Below are 21,562 nucleotides of genomic sequence, written 5' to 3'. Positions count from 1 at the left end.
TAAACCTTTTGCACAGCAAAGGAAACCATAAACAAGACGAAAAGACAACCCTCAGAATGGGAGAAAATATCTGCAAATGAAGCAACTGACAAAGGATGGATCTCCAAAATATACAAGCAGCTCATGCAGCTCAATATCAAAAAAGCAAACAACCCAGTCCAAAAACGGGTGGAAGATCTAAATAGACATTTCTCCAAAGAAGATATACAGATGGCCAACAAACACATGAAAGGATGCTCAACATCACTAATTATTAGAAAAATGCAAGTCAAAAGTACAATGAGGTATCACCTCACACTGCTCAGAATGGCTATCATCAAAAAATCTACAAACAATAGGACTTCCTTGGTAGGGCAGTGGTTAAGAATCCACCTGCCAATGCAGGGGACATGGGTTCGAGCCCTGGTCCAGGAAGATCCCATGTGCCACAGAGCAACTAAGCCCGTGCATCACAACTACTGAACCTGCACTCTAGAGCCCGTGAGCCACAACTACTGAAGCCTGTGCACTTAGAGTCCATGCTCCACAGCAAGAGAAGCCACCACAGTGAGAAGCCCACACACCTCAATGAAGAGTAGCCCCTGCTTGCCGCAACTAGAGAAAGCCTGTGCACAGCAACGAAGATCCAAAGCAGCCAAAAAGAAGAAGAATAAAAAAACTACAGACAATAAATGCTGGAGAGGGTGTGGAGAAAAGGGAACCCTCTTGCACTGTTGGTGGCAATGTAAATTGATGCAGCCAGTATGGAGAACAGTATGGAGATTCCTTTAAAAACTAAAAATAGAACTACCATATGACCTAGCAATCCCACTACTGGGCACATACCCAGAGAAAACCATAATTCAAAAAGATACATGCTCCCCAATGTTCATTGCAGCACTATTTACAATAGCCAGGACATGGAAGCAACCTAAATGTCCATGGACAGATGAATGGATAAAGAAGATGTGGTGCAATGGAATATTACTCAGCCATAAAAAGGAGCAAAATTGGGTCATTTGTAGAGACATGGATGGACCTAGGGACTGTCATACGGAGCGAAGTAAGTCAGAAAGAGAAAAACAAGTATCGTATATTAATGCATGTATGTGGAATCTGAAAAAATTGGTATAGACGATCTTATTTACAAAGCAGAAATAGAGACACAGATGTACAGAACAAACGTATGGATTCCAAGGGGGAAGGAGGGGATGGGATGAACTGGGAGACTGTGATTAACATATAAACACTATTGATATTATGTATAAAATAGATAACTAATGAGAACCTACTGTATAGCTCAAGGAACTCTACTCAGTGCTCTGTGGTGACCTAAATGAGAAGGAAATCCAAAAAAGAGGGGATATATGTATCTATATAGCTGATTCACTTTGCTGTACAGCATAAACTAACACAATGTTGTAAAGCAACTATACTCCAATTCATAAAATAAAATAAAAAATAATAAAAAATTTTTAAATGAAGAAGAAATTAAGACTTCCCCAAATAAACAGAAGATAAAGAGTTCATTACCACTAGACCTGCCATACAAGAAATGCTAAAGTAAGTCCTTCAAGTTGTGAAAAGATGGTAGATAGCAACATGAAGCTGTACAAAAATATAAGGTTCTTCAATAAAGGTAAATGCATGAACAAATATAGTAACCTGTACTATCATAATTTTGGCAGTACAGTAACCTGTACTATCATAATTTTGGTAGATAGCAACATGAAGCTGTATAAAAATATAAGGTTCTTCAATAAAGGTAAATGCATGAACAAATATAGTAACCTGTACTATCATAATTTTGACAAAAACATTTAAAAACTATAAATCTATGTGAAAGTGCATACTATATATATAAATACATAATTAGTGACATCAATAACATAGAGTGTCTGGGAGGGGGAGCTGTAAAGGAGTACAGTTTTTGTGTATCATTGAAATTAAGTTTTGTTCAGCTTAAAATAAAATGTTATACAGATGAAAAGATGCTCAACATCACTAATTATTAGAAAAATGCAAATCAAAACTACAATGAGGTATTACCTCACACCAGTCAGAATGGCCATCAGCAAAAAGTCACAAAAACTAAATGCTGGAGAGGGTGTGGAGAAAAGGGAGCCCTCTTGCCCTGTTGGTGGGAATGTAAATTGATACCTCCACTGTGGGGAATAGAATGGAGTGTCCTTAGAAAACTAAAAATAGAATTACCGTATGACCCAGCAATCCCACTACTGGGCTTATACCCTGAGAAAACCATAGTTCAAAAAGACACACGTACCCCAATGTTCATTGCGGCACTATTTACAATAGCCAGGACATGGAAACAGCCTAAATGTCCTTCGACAGAAGAATGGATAAAGAAGATGTGGCATATTTATACAATGGAATATTAGCCATAAAAAAGAACAAATTGGGTCATTTGTAGAGATGTGGATGGACCTAGAGTCTGTCATACATAGTGGAGTAAGTCAGAAAGAGAAAAACTAATATCAAATATTACCGCATATACGTGGAATCTAGAAAAATGGTACAGATGAACCTATTTGCAGGGCAGGAATAGAGATACAGGTGTAGAGAATGGACGTGTGGACATGGGGGAGGGGAAGGGGAGGGTGGGATGAATTGGGAGATTAGGTTTGACATAAATACACTACCATGTATAAAATAGATAGTTAGTGGAAACATGTGGTATAGCACAGGGAGCTCTGCTCAGTGCTCTGTGATGACCTAGATGCGTGGGATGGGGGTGGGTGGGAGAGAGGTGCAAGAGGGAGGGGATATATGTATACATATAGCTAATTTACTTTGTTGTACAGCAGAAACCAACATAACATTGTAAAGCAATTATACCCCAATAAAAAATAAAAAGCAGATGGAAGATCTTTAAAAAAATAAAATACTATAACTATTTTATGTAATTGCAATAGAAAAAATATATAGAATATACACAAGAGGCAATGAGAAGGGACGCAAAACATATTATTACAAAAAAATCAATTAAACTTAAAAAAGGAAAGCAGTAAGAGAGGGACAAAAAAGCTACAAAACATACAGAAAACAATGAAAAAGGCAATAGTAAGTCCTTCCCTACCAGTAATTACTTTAAATGTAAATGAATTAAACTCCCCAATCAAAAGACACGGATTGATTGAACAGGTTAAAAATAAAATCCAATTATATGCTACCCACAAGAAACTCACTTTAGATTTAAGGACATACATAGGCTGAAAGTGAAAGATGGAAAAAGATATTTCATGAAAATGGTAAACAAAAGAGATCATGAGTGGCCATATTTACATCAGACAAATGGACTTTATGACCGTTTTTTTTTTTTTTTTTTGCAGTACGCGGGCCTCTCACTGTTGTGGCCTCTCCCATTGCAGAGCACAGGCTCCAGACGCACAGGCTCAGCAGCCATGACTCACAGGCCTAGCCGCTCCGTGCATGTGGGATCTTCTCGGACTGGGGCATGAACCCGTGTCCCCTGCATCGGCAGGCGGACTGTCAACCACTGCGCCACAAGGGAAGCCCCAGACAAATGAACTTTAAATAAAAAAACCATTACACAATACAAAGAAAGACATTATATAATGTTAAAAGGACCAATTCACCAAGAAGATATAACAGTTATAAATATTTATTCATCAAACCTCAGAGCTCCTAAATATATGAAGCAAACTTTGGCAGAATTGAAGCAAGAAACAGATAACAACAGAAGAATAGTAGGAGATGTCAGTACTCTACTTTCAATACTGGATAGGACATGCAAAACATCAATAAGGAAGCAGGGGATTTGAATAATACTGTAGAACAAATGAACCTAACAAACATATGCAGAACACTCCATATAACAACGGCAGAACATACATTCTTCTCAAGTGCACACAGAGCGTTCTCCAGGTCAAACCACGTGTTAGGCCACAAAACAAGTATTAACAAATTCAAGAAGACTGAAATCATATAAAATATCTTTTCCAATCACAACAGAATGAAACTAGAAATCAACAGCACAGAGAAAACTGGAAAATCCACAGATTTGTAGAAATTAGACAATACGCACTTAAACAGGAGTCAATAATAGAGATTAGAACAGAGGTAAATGAAACAGAGGGTAGAAAAACAATGGGAAAAAACCAACAAAACTAAGTTGTTTTTTGAAAAGATAAACAAAATTAACAAACCTTTAGCTAGACTTACCAAAAAAATGAGAGAGAACTCAAATAAATAAAATGAAAGAGGAAATATTACAACTGATACTACAGTTGAATACAAGGGATCAGAAGAGACGGCTCTGAACAATTAAATGCCAACAATTGGATAAGCTAAAAGAAATAGATAAATTCCTAGAAACACACAACCTACCAAGACTGAGTCGCGAAGAAATAGAAAATTTGCACAGACCGATAACAAGTAAGGAGGTTCAATAAGCAATAAAAGTCTTCCCAACAAAGAAAAGCCCAGAAACAGATAGCTTCACTGGGAAATTAATACCAATTGTTCTCAAATTTTTCCCAGAAAATTAAAGAATAAGGAACACTTCCTAACTCATTCCATGAGACCAGCATTATCCTGATACCAAAACTTTGGGGCCTTGTTGACCCTGGAGGGACTCTCCCTCCCAGGGGTTCGCGGATTCCTAGAGATGTAAAGGATTCGCTGGCAAGAATGTCTTTCAAGTGCAAACCAGCCCATCCAGAGCCCACACCCAACCACCTTCTTTATACTTGCTTTCCCCTATTCCCCTGCCCTAATTACGCGAGCTATCCAGGGACAGCCCCTGTGCACAGAACCCACTGAAATTATTCAAACTGGCCAATCTTAAGCCTGCTTACCCTGTCTCACCCATCCCTTTCCTCAGAAACCACAATAAAGACTCTACTGTAACTTATATAGTATTTGTACATCAACTATACTTCAATTAAAAGAATAAAATCATTACATGATTAAAAAAAGACTCTTGCTCACAATTTCCACTCCCTCTGCCTCCTGCCCTACCCTGGTGCTTTTCCCTCTGGTTCCCCATGGTGTGGTGTGCCCCCTCCTCTCGGGAACTATGAGTAATAAACTGTCTTTAAATGGCAGTCATCTCCTGATTTGTGGGCTTCACCATTCCTGAATAATAATAAAACTTAGCTTAAAACATGCCCCCAGCCCACTCGCTGAGAATTTGGCTTTCGACAGTGCAGGCCTGTGGCTGCCCTTTGCCCACGAAGCCTGCCTCTTGATGCGGCCATGTTAGTCCATACCATCTCTACCAGGAGCCAGCAGGTCTGACCCTGGCCAAATGCCATTTGTGCTTGTCTTGGGACCCAGTCACTCGCAGCTTACCTACGCTGTTCTCCTCCCATGCACAGGTGGTCTCTCTAAGCCGGGGCTGTCGGCTTTACTTCCATGTCCCCACAAGTCCCAGTGTACAGCCCAGAGCCCAAAATGCTAAAGGGACACAGATGAGCTTTCTTGCAAGGCCGAGCCCCCACGGACGGGCACACCTGCTTCCCGGAGCCATCTGCACGGGGCTCCCCTCGCGTGCCTGGGCTCCCTTCCTGCCTCTGCCACACACCATGGGAAACCCTGGGGTTTCCCCATTCATAAAATAAGGTGACAAGCATGCTGTCTTCCTCACGGGGGCTCTGCAAGGCAGGCAGCAAGCACTGGCAAAAAGTGGTGGCAGCACTGTTTCCGCTAAGTTGGACCGCCACAGCCACCCTGGGGTGGGGTCCCTGTGCCACCGTGGGGCCATAGAACTAAGGCTTGGGAGTGAGATCATTGTCTGATATGTCAGGGAGATCCCTGCCTGTGTGGTCCTTCCCCAGAGCCTGCCCATCAACCCATAGCAGGGGCTTCTCTGAGCATGGTGTCTGAATGTACACCCTGCTACTGGCACCAGGCCTGGGTGATGGCACTGTAAACCTCAAATACCCTCAGAGGAGAGCTCTGCAGCCCCTGACGCCTGGGACGGGAAGGTGGCCTACCTTGGCTGGATCCGCATCAGCCCTCAAGGGGCTATTCTCGGGGTCTGGCTCCTCACTGCTGCCCTCGCCCATATCGCTATCGGCCTCCTCCCGTGGGGCCTTGCCACCTGGGGCTGTCTCCAGGTGCAGCCCTTTGATGGTGGGGCCTGGGCCCGCCTCGCTGCCGTCCTCGCAGGAGAAGTGCTCACCGACCACGCTGCAGGAGGGGCTGTCTATCCCGCTGTCCCGGTTAGGGATCTTAGTGCCGCTGCTGGGCTCACTCACAGAGCCCACGTCCCCCGCAGAGGCCTGGCTGCCAGGGCTCCCGGAGGCAGGGTCACCACAGTGGGCTCCAGGCCCAACAGGGAGCGCTCGGAGCTTCCCCGGGTCTGTGCTTGGATGCTCCAGGGAGGAGCTGCTAGGCCCAGCATCTGGCTCCCCCCGGGTGGCAATGGGGGCTGGGGGCATTGAGGACACCCCTCCTGGCTCCATCCTCAAAGTTGAGTTCTCTGAGCTCTGTGAGGCGCTGGCCGGGGTCTTCCTGTCAGGGAGAAATGAGCATAGTCAATGCCAGCTGGGCCATGGACTAGCCCCCAGGTGGGGCCCTCTGGAGAAAATCAACATGGAGGAGGGGGGCTGGGGCTGAGTGTGAAGTGAACACCCTGGTCAGCCTCAGCTGGGTCCTGACTAGGCAGGCTTTGGGGCAATGGCAAGTGGAAAGCATTTTATTCTAAAAATAAATTTCTTCATTAAAAAAAGAAGGAAGAGAGAGAGGGAAGGAGGGAGGGAGAGAGTGAGAAAGAAAGAGAGAGAGAAAGAAAGAAAGAGAGAAAGAAGGAAGGAAGGAAGGAAAGAAGGGAGGAAAGAAGGAAGGAAAGAAAAAAGAGAGAGTGAAAGAAAAAAAGGAGAGGGAGGAATGAATTCTGTAGCGTGAAGCTACCTGCCCCTCAGTGAATTCAGAATATGTGTGTAAACGAACAGCAATAACCACCGTGAGCACAGTGAATCTGGTCTGTACTGTGCTTGGGCGTCCGTGGCACTCTATCCTACCACGTAGCTCTGAGGTGAGGCAGGATCCCCATCGAGACCCTCCCTCAATATCACTGTCGATATTCTGTCTGACAGGTGACCTGTCATTTTCCAGAGACCTGGAGGCTGAGGAGGCTGGATCTTGGCTCCCAATTCCTCTTCCTGCTAAGCACTGGAGCTACTTCATGCCCTCACATGGTGCCTCTTCTGGAAACCTTCGTGGAGGAAAGGCACCTTCAAGTGTCAGTCTAGGTGCACAGAGAGGGTCAAAGGTGAGACTAGACTGGGAGGAGATTGACGTTCCCCCAAATCTTCCACTTGAACCCCCAGTGGAGCTGCAGAGGAGGTCAGGGACCAGGAGCGGCAGTCACTTATTCCTGGGCAATAGGTGGGTTACCTGAGGCTGTCAGACTCCGCAAGGACACTGAGGTGGAAGGGTGGGTGCCAGGCTCCCTGCTGGCTGTGTTCCGGGTCCTTTGTGTGGGCCAGCCCAGGCCTTGCACAGGGTTGGAGGGCTGGGGGGATTTGCTGAAAATCTTTTTCTTGCCCAGCAGTTTTGAAGTGGAGCAGTTCAGGAGGTTCTAAAAAAAAACGTGAAAGGAGAATGAAAACCACCTTCTCCGCTGGCACTTGGAGCAGCATGGATGACAGACCCAGTGCTCAAGGGAGAACATGGAAGGGCATCTTCATGCCACCACCCAGTGCAGGAGACCCCCGGGCAGGTCATAGAGGTCTGCGGGTGGATGGAGCATGGCTGAGTCCCTGGCCCCCGTGCAGCAGCTTCTAGGCCCTGGCTTAAAACTGGGACCAGAACTGAGCTTGTCCCCAGTCATGCAGTGACTCAGGGAGAAAGGGTCCCCTTGAGTGTGCAGTGCCCACTGTGTCTGAGGAGAGCTGGCTGGCATCTACACGTGCCCTCCCAGACACAGGCACTCACTCAGCTCTGCTGCCAGTGGCTTCTTCACACATTCCCTTCCTCCCTTGCTAAACAAAATAAAGAACCATCAGTGGAGGTGCAGTTTCCCCTCCCTGCAACACACACAACCAAAAAGGTGTCCTGAAGCCTGACCCTCGGCCACCCATGCAGCAGAAGGGCCTCTGGTCAGAGTGTGCTCAGAAGAGAAGCGTGAACCACCTCTGTGCGTGCGTGGCCTTGAGGGCTGGCGAGGCCCCAGGAGTCAAGCACCAACTCCAGCCCCTGTGATAGTCTCCTACGCTCTTGCCTTCCAGTGCAGTCAGATTTCTTCTGAGTGGACCTTTTTTTTTTTTTGCGGTACGCGGGCCTCTCACTGCTGTGGCCTCTCCCGTTGCGGAGCACAGGCTCCAGATGCGTATGCTCAGCGGCCATGGCTCACGGGCCCAGCCGCTCCGCGGCATGTGGGATCTTCCCGGACTGGGGCACGAACCCGCGTCCCCTGCATCGGCAGGCGGACTCTCAACCACTGCGCCACCAGGGAAGCCCTGGACCTTTCTTTAAGTGACACCAAAACAAGTGCGGGGCGCACATTTAGTATTGGCTACTGCCACATTCTTAAAGAGCTTAATGGGGAGAAATATCAAGATTTCTAAACAGAAAATGCATGCTTTGCTACATTTTTCTCATAGCACAGGTGATAAACTCCAGTTTCCGGAAATCAGACATGACACAGCAGTCAAAATATGCCAGATGGAATGCAGGCCACGCTCAGCTTTGGTGTGTCCAGTGCAGCCATCTGGTGCCAGGTGGAGCCTGCTGCAATCACACCTCAGGGATTCCTGCTTCTGGTCAAGATGGAATAACAGAAACTGGAGATACTCTCTCACTGGAAACAACCAAATCATGGATAAAACATACGAAACAACAGTTGACAGACACCTTACACCAGGCAGCAAAGCGCGGTGCTCCTGAGAGGTGGGTACAAGTGCAGTGATCCCTCTCTCACCCCAGCTTCCTGCCCAGAGAAGGGGATCTCAGGTAGACCCCTGAGTAAGGAGACAGAGCTGGGAGTCCAGGAATACGAAGGCAGCTGGAGGTCAGAGGATAGAGCACTAGAGAGAGAGCTGCACAGAGAGAGCGCAGAGAGCTGACAAGGGCCCTCGGAGATGGCTCAGTGCATGTGTGAGGAAACTGCAATGCTGGAGAAAGATCTACTTGAGAGGGTCAGAGGGAACATTACCTGTTGCTCACACAGGGCAGGGAATATGCCTGTTTCCACCAGCTAGACTGGAAACCCCAAGATCCACAGGGAGTTAGAGAACTTGGAAGGGTCTTGCCTCAGTGTGGGGCATAATTAGCCCCATGGTGAGCTCTGCTCAGGTCCCACCTAACAAATACTGATGAATTTTAACAGGAAAGTCCATCTGTTTACAAATGACTTAACTGCCTCCCTAAACAATGCCTAAGGACAATTATAAGAGCACAAACATATTCAGCATCCAGTAAGGTGAGATTTATAGTGTCTGGCATCCAACCAAAAATTACCAGACACAGAGGGCAGGAGTACACAACCCAGAGTGAGGAGAAAAAGGCAGTGAGTTGAAATTGAACCACATATGTTACAGATGTTAGAATTACCAGACAAGACAAGGTCATTAAGGCAGCAGCAGTTACCCGCATTATATTTAAAAGGTCAGTAGAAACATGAAGAATAAAAAAAAGATGCAAATCTAACTTGCAGAGATGAAAACCACACAGTGTGTGATCAGACCCACTGGAAGGGATTGATGGCAGATTAGATATTGTAGAAGAAAAATTAGTGAGTTTAGAGAGACAATAGAAGCTATCTAAAATGAAAGAGCGAGAATGAATTGTGAGATGTGGAAAAACTTTAAGCAGCATAATATCTGTGTAACCAGAATATATATGTGGAGTCTCAAAAAAGGAGTGAGCTTGAAAAATATTTGAGAAAAATAATGACCAAAATTGATACCAATTCTACACAAATCTTTCAACCATTAAGGGGAAAAGAGAATACTTCTGAACAACATAGATGAATCCAGAAATAATCGTTGCCAGGTGAAAGAAGACAGACAAAAGAAAAGGCACCTACTTTTTTCTCATTTACATAGAATTCTAGGAAATGTACACTAACAGGTGCTGCCAGAAAGCAGACAGGGATGTTGCCTGGAAGGAGGGGTAGGTGTGGTGTGGGGGTTACAACGGAACACAGAGAAGCCTTCAAGGGGTGACAGCTATGCTCATCATCTTGGCAGTGGCGACACTTTCACAGGTGTATATATGTATGTTGAAACGTCAAATTGTACATTTTAAACATATGCAGTTAATTGTATGTTGATTATACCCTGTGGAAGGTGATACCTCTGAGCTGTGCAAACTTGGTGAGTTGCTGACACTCACCAAGTGTCATTTTCCTTGTTACAGAAGGGACAATGAATCATGTAGAGGAGGGTGGTGAGGGGTGTGGCAGGCCCAGAGGCTGGGGAGGCTGGCCTGCCTAGATGCCCTTCAAAGGGAGGAAGTGTGCCTTTCCTCTGGAGGCCCTTTAGCCATGACCATCTTATCTTCCAAGGGTTTTAGTGCAAGGGCAGCTGAACCATGCTCGGCCAGACTGGGAAGCCCAGGGCTCAGCATAAAGACATCCTCCAGGGAGCAGAGTACGTGGTGGAGGAAGGTCCTCGTTGCAGAGCAACCTTCCTAAAGATCAGATGACCCTCTGATCTGATTTGGGAAGCCACAGGATACAGCCCACAGCCTCGCTTACCTCAGGACTGGTCTCCCTGCTGCCTGTCCAAGGCCAACGTGAGTGCAGGGCAGGCCAGTCCAGTTCCAGCCTCCCCTCCACACTGCTCAGAGGAGCCGGGGGCTAAGGTAGGGTTGGGAGAGAGGAAACACATGTTCAAAGGTGCCCAACATACACACATATAAACACACACATGCCTCCACACGTGTATACACATATGCACATGCACACATACACAAATACATATAAACATATATCCAATTATACATACACACCCACACACCCCATGTGCCAGGAGATGTGCTGAATGCTTTTGTACCCTTGCTCAGTCACAATCACCAAGGTGGGTGACATTCCATGTTTCAGACAAGGACGCCAAGGCTGACCCTGGCCATGCTGGCCTGGGGTAATCAGCACCCAGGAGCTGGGTCCCCCAGACATGCTGCTCTGAACCCCCTGGACTGGGATCCGGGCTCATTCTGACATGCCCAAGGCCAGGGACGTGTAATCACGGAGGAGCCAAGGAGCATTTGTCATTTCTGTCTTCCCAGCCACTCAGCTCTCCCTTTAGAAGCCCTGAGCTGAGGGAGCCCACCCTAGGTGAGTTGAGCCTGCTGCCGAACTCAGGACCCAGGGCCCCTGACACCCGAGGCTGCCACCACCTAGCATCAAAGGCCCCAAACCTAGGACTGGGGGAGGTGTGGGGACTGGAGAAGTACAGAGAAATTAAATGTGCCCCACTCTCCAGTGCATTGTGGCCCGTTAAGTGACTCCATCCACAGTAGCCAGTTGGATGGGGTGGCATGAATGCAGTGGTGTCTGCCCTAGAGTCTCTGAGCCACTTGGTAGCTGCCTGAGATGGGCAGGGATAGTCTTACCGATGGGCCACAAGTCCGCTCCACCTGCCGCTGGACGTCCCCACCTTGGAAACAGTATAGGAACCCCCACTAAAACCACCATTATGCCCATCTCACTTGCTGCCTGTCACCTGGTACCCTGGAGGCCCCACGTGGGCAGAGACCTTGGCTGTCTTGTCACTGACATGGCTTAGTGGCCCCGGCACGTGGGGCCCCAGCTGACAGCTGGCAGCAGCCATCAGATGTGTGAGCCTGAGAAGAAGACTTTGAAACAGTTCCAGCCCTCACTGGCGACAGTCCCAGAGAAACCCTGAGTGAGAGCCATGGGAATGCACCCCACGAGCCCCAGAATCATGAGAGATGACAATCCTTGGTGGGGTTGCTCTTTACCCTACCATGTCCAGGTGGTTGGTTACGTGAAGGAGGGAATTCAAACAATACTGGAAGCACCATAGGGCAATACCAGAAACTGCTGTGCTGCACACACCTGCACACAGGCTGCAGGCTGGGAGACAAGGCTGCAGAAACCCACAAGGCTGTATTAGCAGTGACAAAGGTCTGGCTGCGCTGGCCATGCCAGATGTAACAATCAATGACATGTCAGCAAAGCTGCCCAGGGACCCAGGGGTGCCTGCACTCCAGTGTCAGGATCCAGAAGCGCAATACTTGCCTTGGGGCCTCAGCCCTGGAAGCGCTCTGGCTGCAGCTGGTACAGTCTGCGTTCTCCATCCTGTGTGCTGAGAACACAGAGATGGACACAGGTACTGTGGGGTGCCACATGCTTCAAAATTCGCTGGGGTCAATGGGACCTCGGGGCGGGATGGGGCCAGCAGAGTGGGGAGGAAAGGAAACGGATCAACACAGCACCATCCCAGCTTGCTGGGACGCCCTGATCAGATGTTCCCCAAACAGTTCACACCATCACTTTAAAAAGTTACTGTTATTTTTTTAAACCTCATGAGTGATGGGTCATTTTTTTTTTTTAAAGAAAACCTAGATATTATGGAAAAACAAAAAAGAAGCAAAAGTTACCTGTCCGTTCTAGTACTGGGATACTGGTGAGTGGGCAGGGGCCTGCGGGCTGGACAGCAGGGGTGTGAGGTAGGTGGGGGTCCTAACGCTCCTAGGTGTGCTGCAGCTTTTCTTAGAGAAGCTGCATTTGTTTCAACACCAAATTCCAACATGAATCCCTTATGTCCTCAAGAACGCATTTCTCCCAGAAGAACTGAAAGCAGAGACTCGAACAGATGTTTGCCCCCTGTTCACATGTGAACAAAGGTTCAGAGCAGCATTTTTCACAGTGGCCAAAAGGTGGAAGCCTACTTCAACATGAATGAACCTCGAGGAAGTGCTGAGTGAAACAACCCAGACACAAAAGGATAAATATTAAGATTCCGCTTGTGTGAGGTACCTGGAGGGAGCAAATCATAGAGACAGAAAGTAGAATGGTGGAGCTGAGACTGGGAATGGGGAGTTAGTATTGAATGGAATAGATTTTCATTTTGGAATGATAAAAAAGTTCTGGAGATGCATGGTGACAATGGTGCATAACAACGTGAATGTACTTAATGCCACTGGACTGTACACCTAAAAGTGGTTAAAATAGTAAATTTTATGTTATGTGTATTTTACCACAGTAAAAAATAAAAAAGCTTTTAAAAAAAGGAATGCATTTCAGAAAGGTTTGCATAGAAAGTTCTGTAAATTAGGGTCAAAGTGACAGTGATTCAAAAGCACTGAAAACTTACTCCCTGCCCTGCATTCCTGTCATCCTGGGCCTCAAACCCAGGCTTTTTCTCCACTCACCCACCCAGAAGCCTCGAGGCCCACAGTGACGTGCGGTTGTGGCGAGGCCTGGCCCTGAGCAAGAGCTGCCTGTAAACCTCTCACCCCGCTGCTGATGCATCGTCACCCTGCACTGCCCACGCTACTCCTCAGGAAACATGGCCCCCAGGGCAGGGCCTCGAACAGACCTGGGGGGTGGTTGGATGGTTGGACTGTGGCCCACGCTCTGCGTGGCTCCGGCTCTGACCTCGGCCTCCAGACCGTCTTTTGGTTCCCCACCTGACGAGGTGAGGCTCAGAGATGGCTCATGGCCCAGCACAGAACATGGGTATCATTATTAGAGGCTCAATACATGATTGTGGGGAAAATGCAGGATGATTTCCCAGTTGATTACACTCCTGAGACCACAGGTGCCTCACTGGGAGGGAGGTGGGAGGGCTAGAGCCCCCTGCCCACCAGGGAGGGTCAGCCAACTCCAGCTATGGAGGCCCTGCCTGGACTCCTCCCTGCTCTGACCCCAGGCCATCTTCTTGGGCCTGTGGGGGCATGACAGCCCCCATGGATTGCACGATGCATCTTTGGCCCTCCTGCGTGGATCCAGGGAGGCAGCAGCACAGTGGGCCTGAGGCCCTGCATCCAGAGTGATCAGTTTCTACCACTTATTGACCCGGTAACCAGAGATAAGCTCAACTTCCCCAAACCTCAGTTTCCTTGTCTGTAAAATTGGACCCAACAACAGTCCTGCAAAGGTTCTTAAAGCTTGAGGCAGTGCACAACACTCTACCCTCAACTGGCCATGTCATACATTTTTAGTGGCCCTAAATGACAAACATGGGCAGGACACCTCACCAGGGTGATGGCCTTCAGCCATTAGCATCGCCTGAAGCTCCCAGGTCCCCTGTCACAGGGCCTGCTCAGCTGCCGTAGGAGTTGTGTGAAATCACACAATGAGCCCAGTAGTGATGACGTGTGCCCCGAGCTGGATGGACAGAAACTCAGGGAACGCACTGGGTGCAGTGTAAGGAGCTATGACAAGAGGGGTTACATGCAGGGCTGCATTGTGCGCAGGGTGGTTGTGCCTGGGAAACAGACCACTGCACTGTTTCTTTCTTTTTTTTTTTTGGCTACGCTGCGTAGCATGTGGAATCTTAGTTCCCTGACCAGGGATCCAACCCATACCGCCTGCGTTAGCAGCATGGAGTCTTAACCCCTGGACTACCAGGGAAGTCCCTGCAGTGTTTCTACTTAATCTTTTTACTTATGTATTTACTTAATATTTTTCTTATTTCCTATTTTTAAATTTTCTATACTTATTTCTGTTTCATATTTTGTTTCTGTTTTTACTTTCATCTAGAAGGAGTATAAATATAAACACTACAGACACTGTACATTACCATACATTAAAAGCAACTATAAAAATAAAGTCACAACCTTTGAAATAAAAAATAAATCCTTCCTTGCATAGGCAGGTAGATGTGTGATAAAGCAAATAGAATCTCAGGAGGGGACATTGTAAAATTCTTGGAGCTTTGCTGTATGTTTGAAATGTTTTGTAATAAAGCTTTGGGGGAAAAAAGTTGATCTCTGCAGTACCCAAGACCTCCAGGCCCACACTTGGGGTGGGGCAAGGGGGGCTCCTTGTTCCATTCTGACCTCCTCCATTGGGCACCCTGGGCTCACTACATACTTCTCTCTACTTTTGATTATGTTTGAAATTTTTATTTAAAAAAGTAATAAAACAAAACAGATAAGAACTTTCCAACAGCTTCCGATTGACACTGAAATCCTTGAGCACAGATGTAACTCTGCCGCTCCTTCCACACTGAGCCACCTCAGGGGCCTTTGCAAGGTGCTCCCTCTAGAGGAACAGCCTGGCGCAGCTCCCTGAACTCACTCCCTGCTCTGTGACAGGCCTTCCCCAGATGAGGCCGCCCCTCCTCCATCCCCGCTACTCCTCCAGGCTCACCCACACCTCCCACCTCCACTCCCCACTGGCTGCAGCCCACACAGATGGAAATCTCACCTCCTTCACATGGCCCCACCTGGCAAACAGCAGGACTCAGTAAGCATGTTCGGTGAGGAAGTGAATAGATGAATTTGAATCGGCATCGCAAGCAGTCTTATTTCCCTTCTAATATGTACGTTTACATAACCATACAAAAATGTCCTCTGGCTGAGTCCAAATTTTGAAAATATAAAATGCAAATCAATATTACAGAAGGTCAAATCCCACCTCCTACAGTCCATCACTCGACAGCCCCACGGTCGTCTCATCTAACTTCACAGTGACCCTGTTAGGTAATTACAGCGAAAGGGACACCCAGACAATGGATTCACCTTCCTAAAGCCACACACCTGCACCAGCAAGAGCTCTGTGTCCTGGGCACCGAGGGGCTCCAAGTGGGCCCCACCAAAACCCCCAGAGCTGATGTGTAAGGACAGCCACCATCCACTTCACTGGGGACCTAGGTGACCAGTCATCACACATGGGGGCTCAGACAGAGGGGACAGTATCCCAGACAGACGGAACAGCATTACAGACAGAGGAAACAGCATCCTAGGCAGAGGAAACAGCCTCTCAGGCAGAGGGAACAGAGCCTCAGACAGAGGGAACAGCATTGCAGACAGAGGGAACAGCATCTCAGACAGAGGAAACAATGTCCCAACAGGGGAAACAGCATCCCAGACAGAGGGAATAGAGTCTCAGACAGAAGGAACAGTGTCCCAGGAAGAGGCAACAGCATCTCAGGCAGAGGGAACATTATCTCAGACAGAAAGAACAGTATCTGAGGCAGAGAGACCAGTGTCCCAGACAGAGGGAACAGCATCAGATACCATCAGACAGAGGGAAGAGCACAACGCAAATAAGAGTCAGCCAGGCCATCTGAAGAGCTGACAGTGTGCCTAGGTGGGTGAGCCCAGAAAGGGAGGGGATGGGACCTGGTTGTTGGAGCCAGGATGGATCTCATAGCTGTGGGTAGCCAGGGGGTCATGCAAGTGAGTGACACCCCATCCAGGTTTGGATTTCACATCTCGGCTATGGTTAATACTGCCCCAAGGTTACATTTTTACCCCTATGTTCACCCACTTTTTCATGGACCTGTTTCCTCATCTGTCAGTGGGGTCATCAGAGCCCATCTGCAGAAGGTGGCAATGAGGCAGCAAGGCAGGTGCTCCTGGCACTGGATCAGCAACTCTTCCATGGTCACTGTTCTGGGTCCAGGGACACCCGTCACCCTAGGTTCTCAAGGGACTCCGGGCAGCAAAGTCTCACCCTTCCTCTGGGGCCTCACTACCACATCTCAGCTTTAACCCCAACAGACCTACCACAGTCCAGGCTTCTGTGTGTGCAGAGCACACAGTCTTGTCCAGCTTTGCGAGGCACTGCATATTTGGAGGTGCTGGTTTTTGTGCGGAGACAGACATCAGCCCGAGAAGCGGAACCAGGGCCTCTGGCCTCCTGCACCCAACCAGCTGGAGACAAACCACTTCCTCCCCCTCCGCACCCGGCCGCACCCAGCCCCAGGGCCACTTGCCAGTCAAGCTGTCAGGCTCCAAAGGTTTGAGTTTGCCCGGCTTGGCGTCTTGCAGTCCATGGTCTAGGGCAAACGGTGGGCCTCAGTTTCTCTGTGACCTTCAGCTTCCTCTCCTGAAAGAACGGCGGAGCGAGGTCACCCTGGGCTTTGTCTGAGGACTAATCCAAATAATAGCAGAGCTGCCCCAAGCACATCCAGCCTCCAGGGGACTGTGCTCACCTACAGAGCCCGGCACCACTCAGACCCCAGTTCACATACAGGAAAGCTAACTGGTCGAAGCATCTGCCCAAAGTCACAAGCTGGGGGAGGGGCTGCAAGCCAAACGTCCCAGTTGGCCACGAACACCAGCAGGGCACCAGCCACCTGCTGCCCCATGCTCAGTTTCCCCTCTCCAGTGGGGTCTCAGAGAACCCCAGGCCCAACTTGCCACCTCCCAAGGGGACCCCACAGCACCTCACCGACTGCAAGAAGCTGTAAATGGGCTGGTGGTCAGCAACCACAGGGACTCCCACACTACAAACCCCAGAGGATCCTGGGAGCCAAGTGCTCTGGGTGCAGTCGCGCCCTAGAACATGTCCGCTCTGTACAACGGGCACAAACACAGCTGCCTCTGGTACCCCATGGCTGCCCATGAGCCTCCCCCAGTCTGCGAGCCTCTCACAGGTGGTCCGCCCACCACCCTGCACTGTCTGGGCACAGTGTGGGATTCTGAGGAGGCCCTGATGGGCTTGGCCTTCCTTCCTAGTAGCACTATCATGGACAGGCCCTGTCTGTCAGTACCTAAAATGCAGATTGCAGAGGAATCTTCTGGAGCCCCACCATGTGGAAAGGCCTAGCCCCCTAGGGACCGTGTTTGGGACCATTCATCTGTCCTCCGTAGGCCCAGCCTACTCAGGGACCCTGGCCTCAGGTTCATCTTTGCTAGAGTCTAAGCCACTGCAGATGACACCCAACACTGTCCTGGCAAGTGTGCTTGTTTGCTGTTCGATGATGCCCACAATAACCTGACTTGTTACAAATCATGCCAGAGGCACCACAGGAAAACAAAGGGACACAAGACATCACTCAGCGCCACCACGGCAGCTTCCTGCCTTGAAAACATCCGACCCCGAATGGGTCCTGCTCTGAACTTCCCCTGACCCTGAAAGTACCCCTTACGGGACCAGCACAGGCTCTCAGGGCTGGCGAAGACCCCAAAGCCAGCACCACTCACCTGTCTTCTGCGGCACACACACTTCTCTCCAGGACTGACTTCAGACAGCAGCAAAACACAACTTCCTTTTGCTGGTTTTCGCAATATGGGTCACTAAACGACAGTGCATTTGCATTTCCGCACTATCACACATCCAAGCTCACTGGTTCTCCCCCTGCCTTATTTGCAAAAATACAGCCCAAACCGGCTGGAACGCTGTCCAAGGCCCAGGCCATCCTGGCCTGTGTTGGTTTAAAGTTTAAGAGGCTGCTTGGGTGTCCCTGAGTTGTTCTGGGCGTGGAGGCTGCAGCCATTCTGCCTCTGCCTCTGTGGGTTTTTCTAAGCAGACCTCCAGGCACCTGTCGTTCAGACCCTCAGAGAGGGGTCGTCAGTGGGTTCAGTGCCTGAGCGGTGGGGCTGGCCCCAGACCACGCAGGCAGTGGCCCCTAGATCAAAGAAAGGGCCCAATGGGCCCCCAGAGGCTTCTTCAGGTCTTCTTTGGTGGGAACGGTGAAAATGGCCACAGACGGTGGGAAAATTGAGAGGTCCCACTGAAAACAGATTATTTCAAGATGCTCCCGGGGTGAAGCCAGTCCCCCGCCACTTCCTGAGGAGACCTGTTCCACAACGGATACTCCAGCCCAATCCAGTTCCCCCCCCACCACCAGCACCCACAGGAAGGGCTCCATGACTTCTAGGGTGAAAGTAAATATATAAAGTTCCAGGATTCCTACAAGACTTAGACCACGAATTCTGACTTAATTTAATTGATGGATTCTTCATCCAGGCTTACATGCTTTTTAAAAAACAAAGCAATTTCTCTGGGCCTTAGTTTCCTTGCTGTTGCAGGGGTGTCACCATAAAGCCCCCCTCAGAGGCAGTACCTAACACACAGGGATCACGTTGAGTGTAACGAATGAAACCATCGAAAGGGCCAGTTAATGAGATAATTTCTCCAGCCCACTCTGACCTCCCTTGGCAGGGCACACAGCCATGTTTCTCCACGAGTTCCTAAGTGATGCCCACACCAGCTGGAGAAGGGACATGCTTCCGCCCTCAGTTCTACTAAATATTTACCCGTTGTTTGGGAGGGGGTAGGCTGAGACATGCTACCCACTTTCACCTCCAGATAGTCTTCCTTTCAACCAAAGATCTGAAGAATTGTACAGCTAGGACACTGATGAGCTCTTACTCACCTCCATGAATAATTGCAGTGAAAGCCACCATGCGCCAGACCCTAGGAGTATGGCCACCCTGGACCCAGGCCCAGCTCTAGGATACATAGGTGCATCTCCCTCCAGGAATCTGAAGACCAAGGTGAGGATGAGTTCCATCTGGCCCCCAGCCATTGCTGAGGACTCAGAGTAGCCTGGCCAGCAGGTGACAGAAGACAGGGTGGCCTGTGTTTCAGGGGCACCTGGCTTCACATCCTGGCTCACAGGTTGTGTGACCTCCACACGTCACTGAGCCCCTCGGAGCTCCAATTCTTCTCATAAAATGGAGATAATACAGGATGCGTGGTTGGAGTTTTTGTGAGGAACGAGAGCCTGGCCTGTGGCAGATTGACCACTGGAATGCTTCCAGCCCAGGCTGGGAAGGACAGTGCCTGCCACCATCCTCCAGCACAGCCCTTCCCCTTGTTGACATCCCTCAGACAAGAGAGTGGCAGGGGGACTCCGTCAGGACATGGAGACCCAAGCCCAGACTCTGCTGTACAGAACTGACCTAAGAAAGCAGAGATGAACCCTGGCAGCACAGCAGCAGACCAGGTATAATGACCCAAAGGTCATGTGGTGGCGGGGCTTGGCCAAAAAGCAGAACTGGGGTGAAGTACCCTCTCACCCTGAGATGGGGGTCTCCACTGGGAGGTGACACCATCCAACAAGAAGTGTGCTTGTGGCAGTCGGCTCCCAAGATGGTTCCTGGTGATCCCACTCTTCTGCAGCCACGCCCCCTTTGAATAGGGTTGACACAGTAATGCAGCCAATAGGACACTGCAGAAATATCGAGGGTGACTTCTGAGGCCAGGTCACCCATCACATTGCAGCTTCTGCCTTTCTCTCCTGGGTCAGTTGCCCTGGGGGAGCCAGCTGCCATGTCATGATAGTGCTCAAGCATCTCTGAGGAGAGCCCCATGTGTGGAGGAGCTGGGCCCCCAGCCAACAGCCAGCACCAACTTGCCATGAGGGAGTGAATTACCCAGAGTCAAGTCTCTGGGTAAGACTGCAGACTCACAAGAGACCCCAAGCCAGAGATAAACTGTATCCAAATTGCTGACCCACCAAAACTGAGTTGGTAAGTGTTTACAGTCTTTTTAAGCCACTAAGGTTTTGGGCATTTTGTTATGCAATAATAGATAGATCTGTTATGCAATGATATAATATGGTCATCAGGAAATGGGCATCACCTTAAGGTCAGGGGGCATCAGCCCAAAGTGAAGAGGTGACTACAGGGTATTAATGGTACACATTCCTATTTCTCTATCCAATTATTTCATCAGTGACCCAATGGTCCAAATTGTTTCCTCAACCTTGAAGGGTTCCCTGGTAACAATGGTGAAGATTCTGTCATTCACTCTCGATGGCCCTGAATAGCTTCACAAATCAGAGGCTCTTCAGGGGAAGGCCAAGTGCCCCAAACCGTCATCCCTCTGCCCGTCCATCCTCCAAAGGGGATGCTCACTCCTCCCCCAAGCAGCTCACTGCACAGGGGGCAACACTGATCAGGAGGGCTCCCCCTACAGCCCCTGCTCTGCCCCAGAAACCCCCAGGCCCACCTACCAGGACAGCTGGCAAGGACCTGGGGGCGGCCCTAGGTCTGAGGCAGGCAGAAGAACCCTGAAAGCAGTCACCGAAAGGGACTTGTGTGGAACCAAAGGCTGGAGAGAACGGGTGAGCAGAGACCTTTCTACCAGGGGGAATGTTCACTCATTTCACTCAAGAGGTGATCCAAAGGGAGAGTGCCTCAGGCCAGCCATAAGAAACTGGTCTTGGGGACATTGAATGGGGCAGAGCCCACATCCCGAGGTGGGGCTGCTGCCTAGCTCTCAGCCCTCACAGAGGAGAGTATGGGGCAGTCTCTTGGAATAAGGGACAGGCCGGCGCGGAACCCAGGAAGGTCTTGTGATACGATTTATTTTGTGTTATGATCCCTACTCATCTTGTGTGAAACGCATAAGATTTAAGCTACATTAAGTAATTCAAGATGGAGTCACAGTGGTGAACGTGAGTTTCCATACTGGTTGTTTTGAAACGTCCAATACAGGACTGTGAGCGTGATACACTGAGAGTGCAATATAGATAAGGAGCTTGTTTGGCAACATCCTTGGAAAGATTTCGGGAACAGAGGGGTGACTAATAGAGACAAAACTCCCTGGGGTGTAACCATGACACCTTACTGACTTCTTAAAAGTTGAGACCACTGAACCAAATGACTTAAAGGCTCTTTGCTGGAGGACCCGCCTGCACGCTGCTGAGAGCTGTTCCAGACGGACCTGCCGGAGGCTCTGTTGGAGCAGAAGCGACTTTCCACTCACAGTTGTCAAGAC

General features: G+C 49.1%; 1 protein-coding gene across 6 annotated transcripts in view; it reads right to left on the bottom strand.

Moving 5' to 3' along the window:
• Nucleotides 1–18,100, bottom strand: part of FGD3 (FYVE, RhoGEF and PH domain containing 3) — a 45,680-nt gene extending 27,580 nt beyond the window's left edge. For 2 of the 6 annotated variants that reach the window (XM_073805921.1, XM_073805923.1), the window contains exons 1-5: nt 18,037–18,100; nt 16,824–16,936; nt 7,363–7,546; nt 7,085–7,213; nt 5,958–6,477 (exon numbers count right to left, since the gene is read on the bottom strand). In XM_073805921.1, the coding sequence (XP_073662022.1) occupies nt 5,958–6,428 (471 nt within the window). In that variant the 5' untranslated portion in view covers nt 6,429–6,477; nt 7,085–7,213; nt 7,363–7,546; nt 16,824–16,936; nt 18,037–18,100. Of the gene's footprint in view, nt 1–5,957; nt 6,478–7,084; nt 7,214–7,362; nt 7,547–10,666; nt 10,747–16,823; nt 16,937–18,036 lie in introns of those variants that run through there. The other 4 variants (XM_073805922.1, XM_073805918.1, XM_073805919.1 and 1 more) reach the window with 4 other exon arrangements.
• Between the last annotated feature and the right edge of the window lie 3,462 nt (nt 18,101–21,562).

Source organism: Tursiops truncatus, chromosome 6 (genome assembly GCF_011762595.2).
Source record: "Tursiops truncatus isolate mTurTru1 chromosome 6, mTurTru1.mat.Y, whole genome shotgun sequence".
Taxonomy (NCBI): domain Eukaryota; kingdom Metazoa; phylum Chordata; class Mammalia; order Artiodactyla; family Delphinidae; genus Tursiops; species Tursiops truncatus.
Note: the sequence above shows the minus strand (reverse complement) of the source record. Positions and strands in the feature narration are given on the sequence as shown.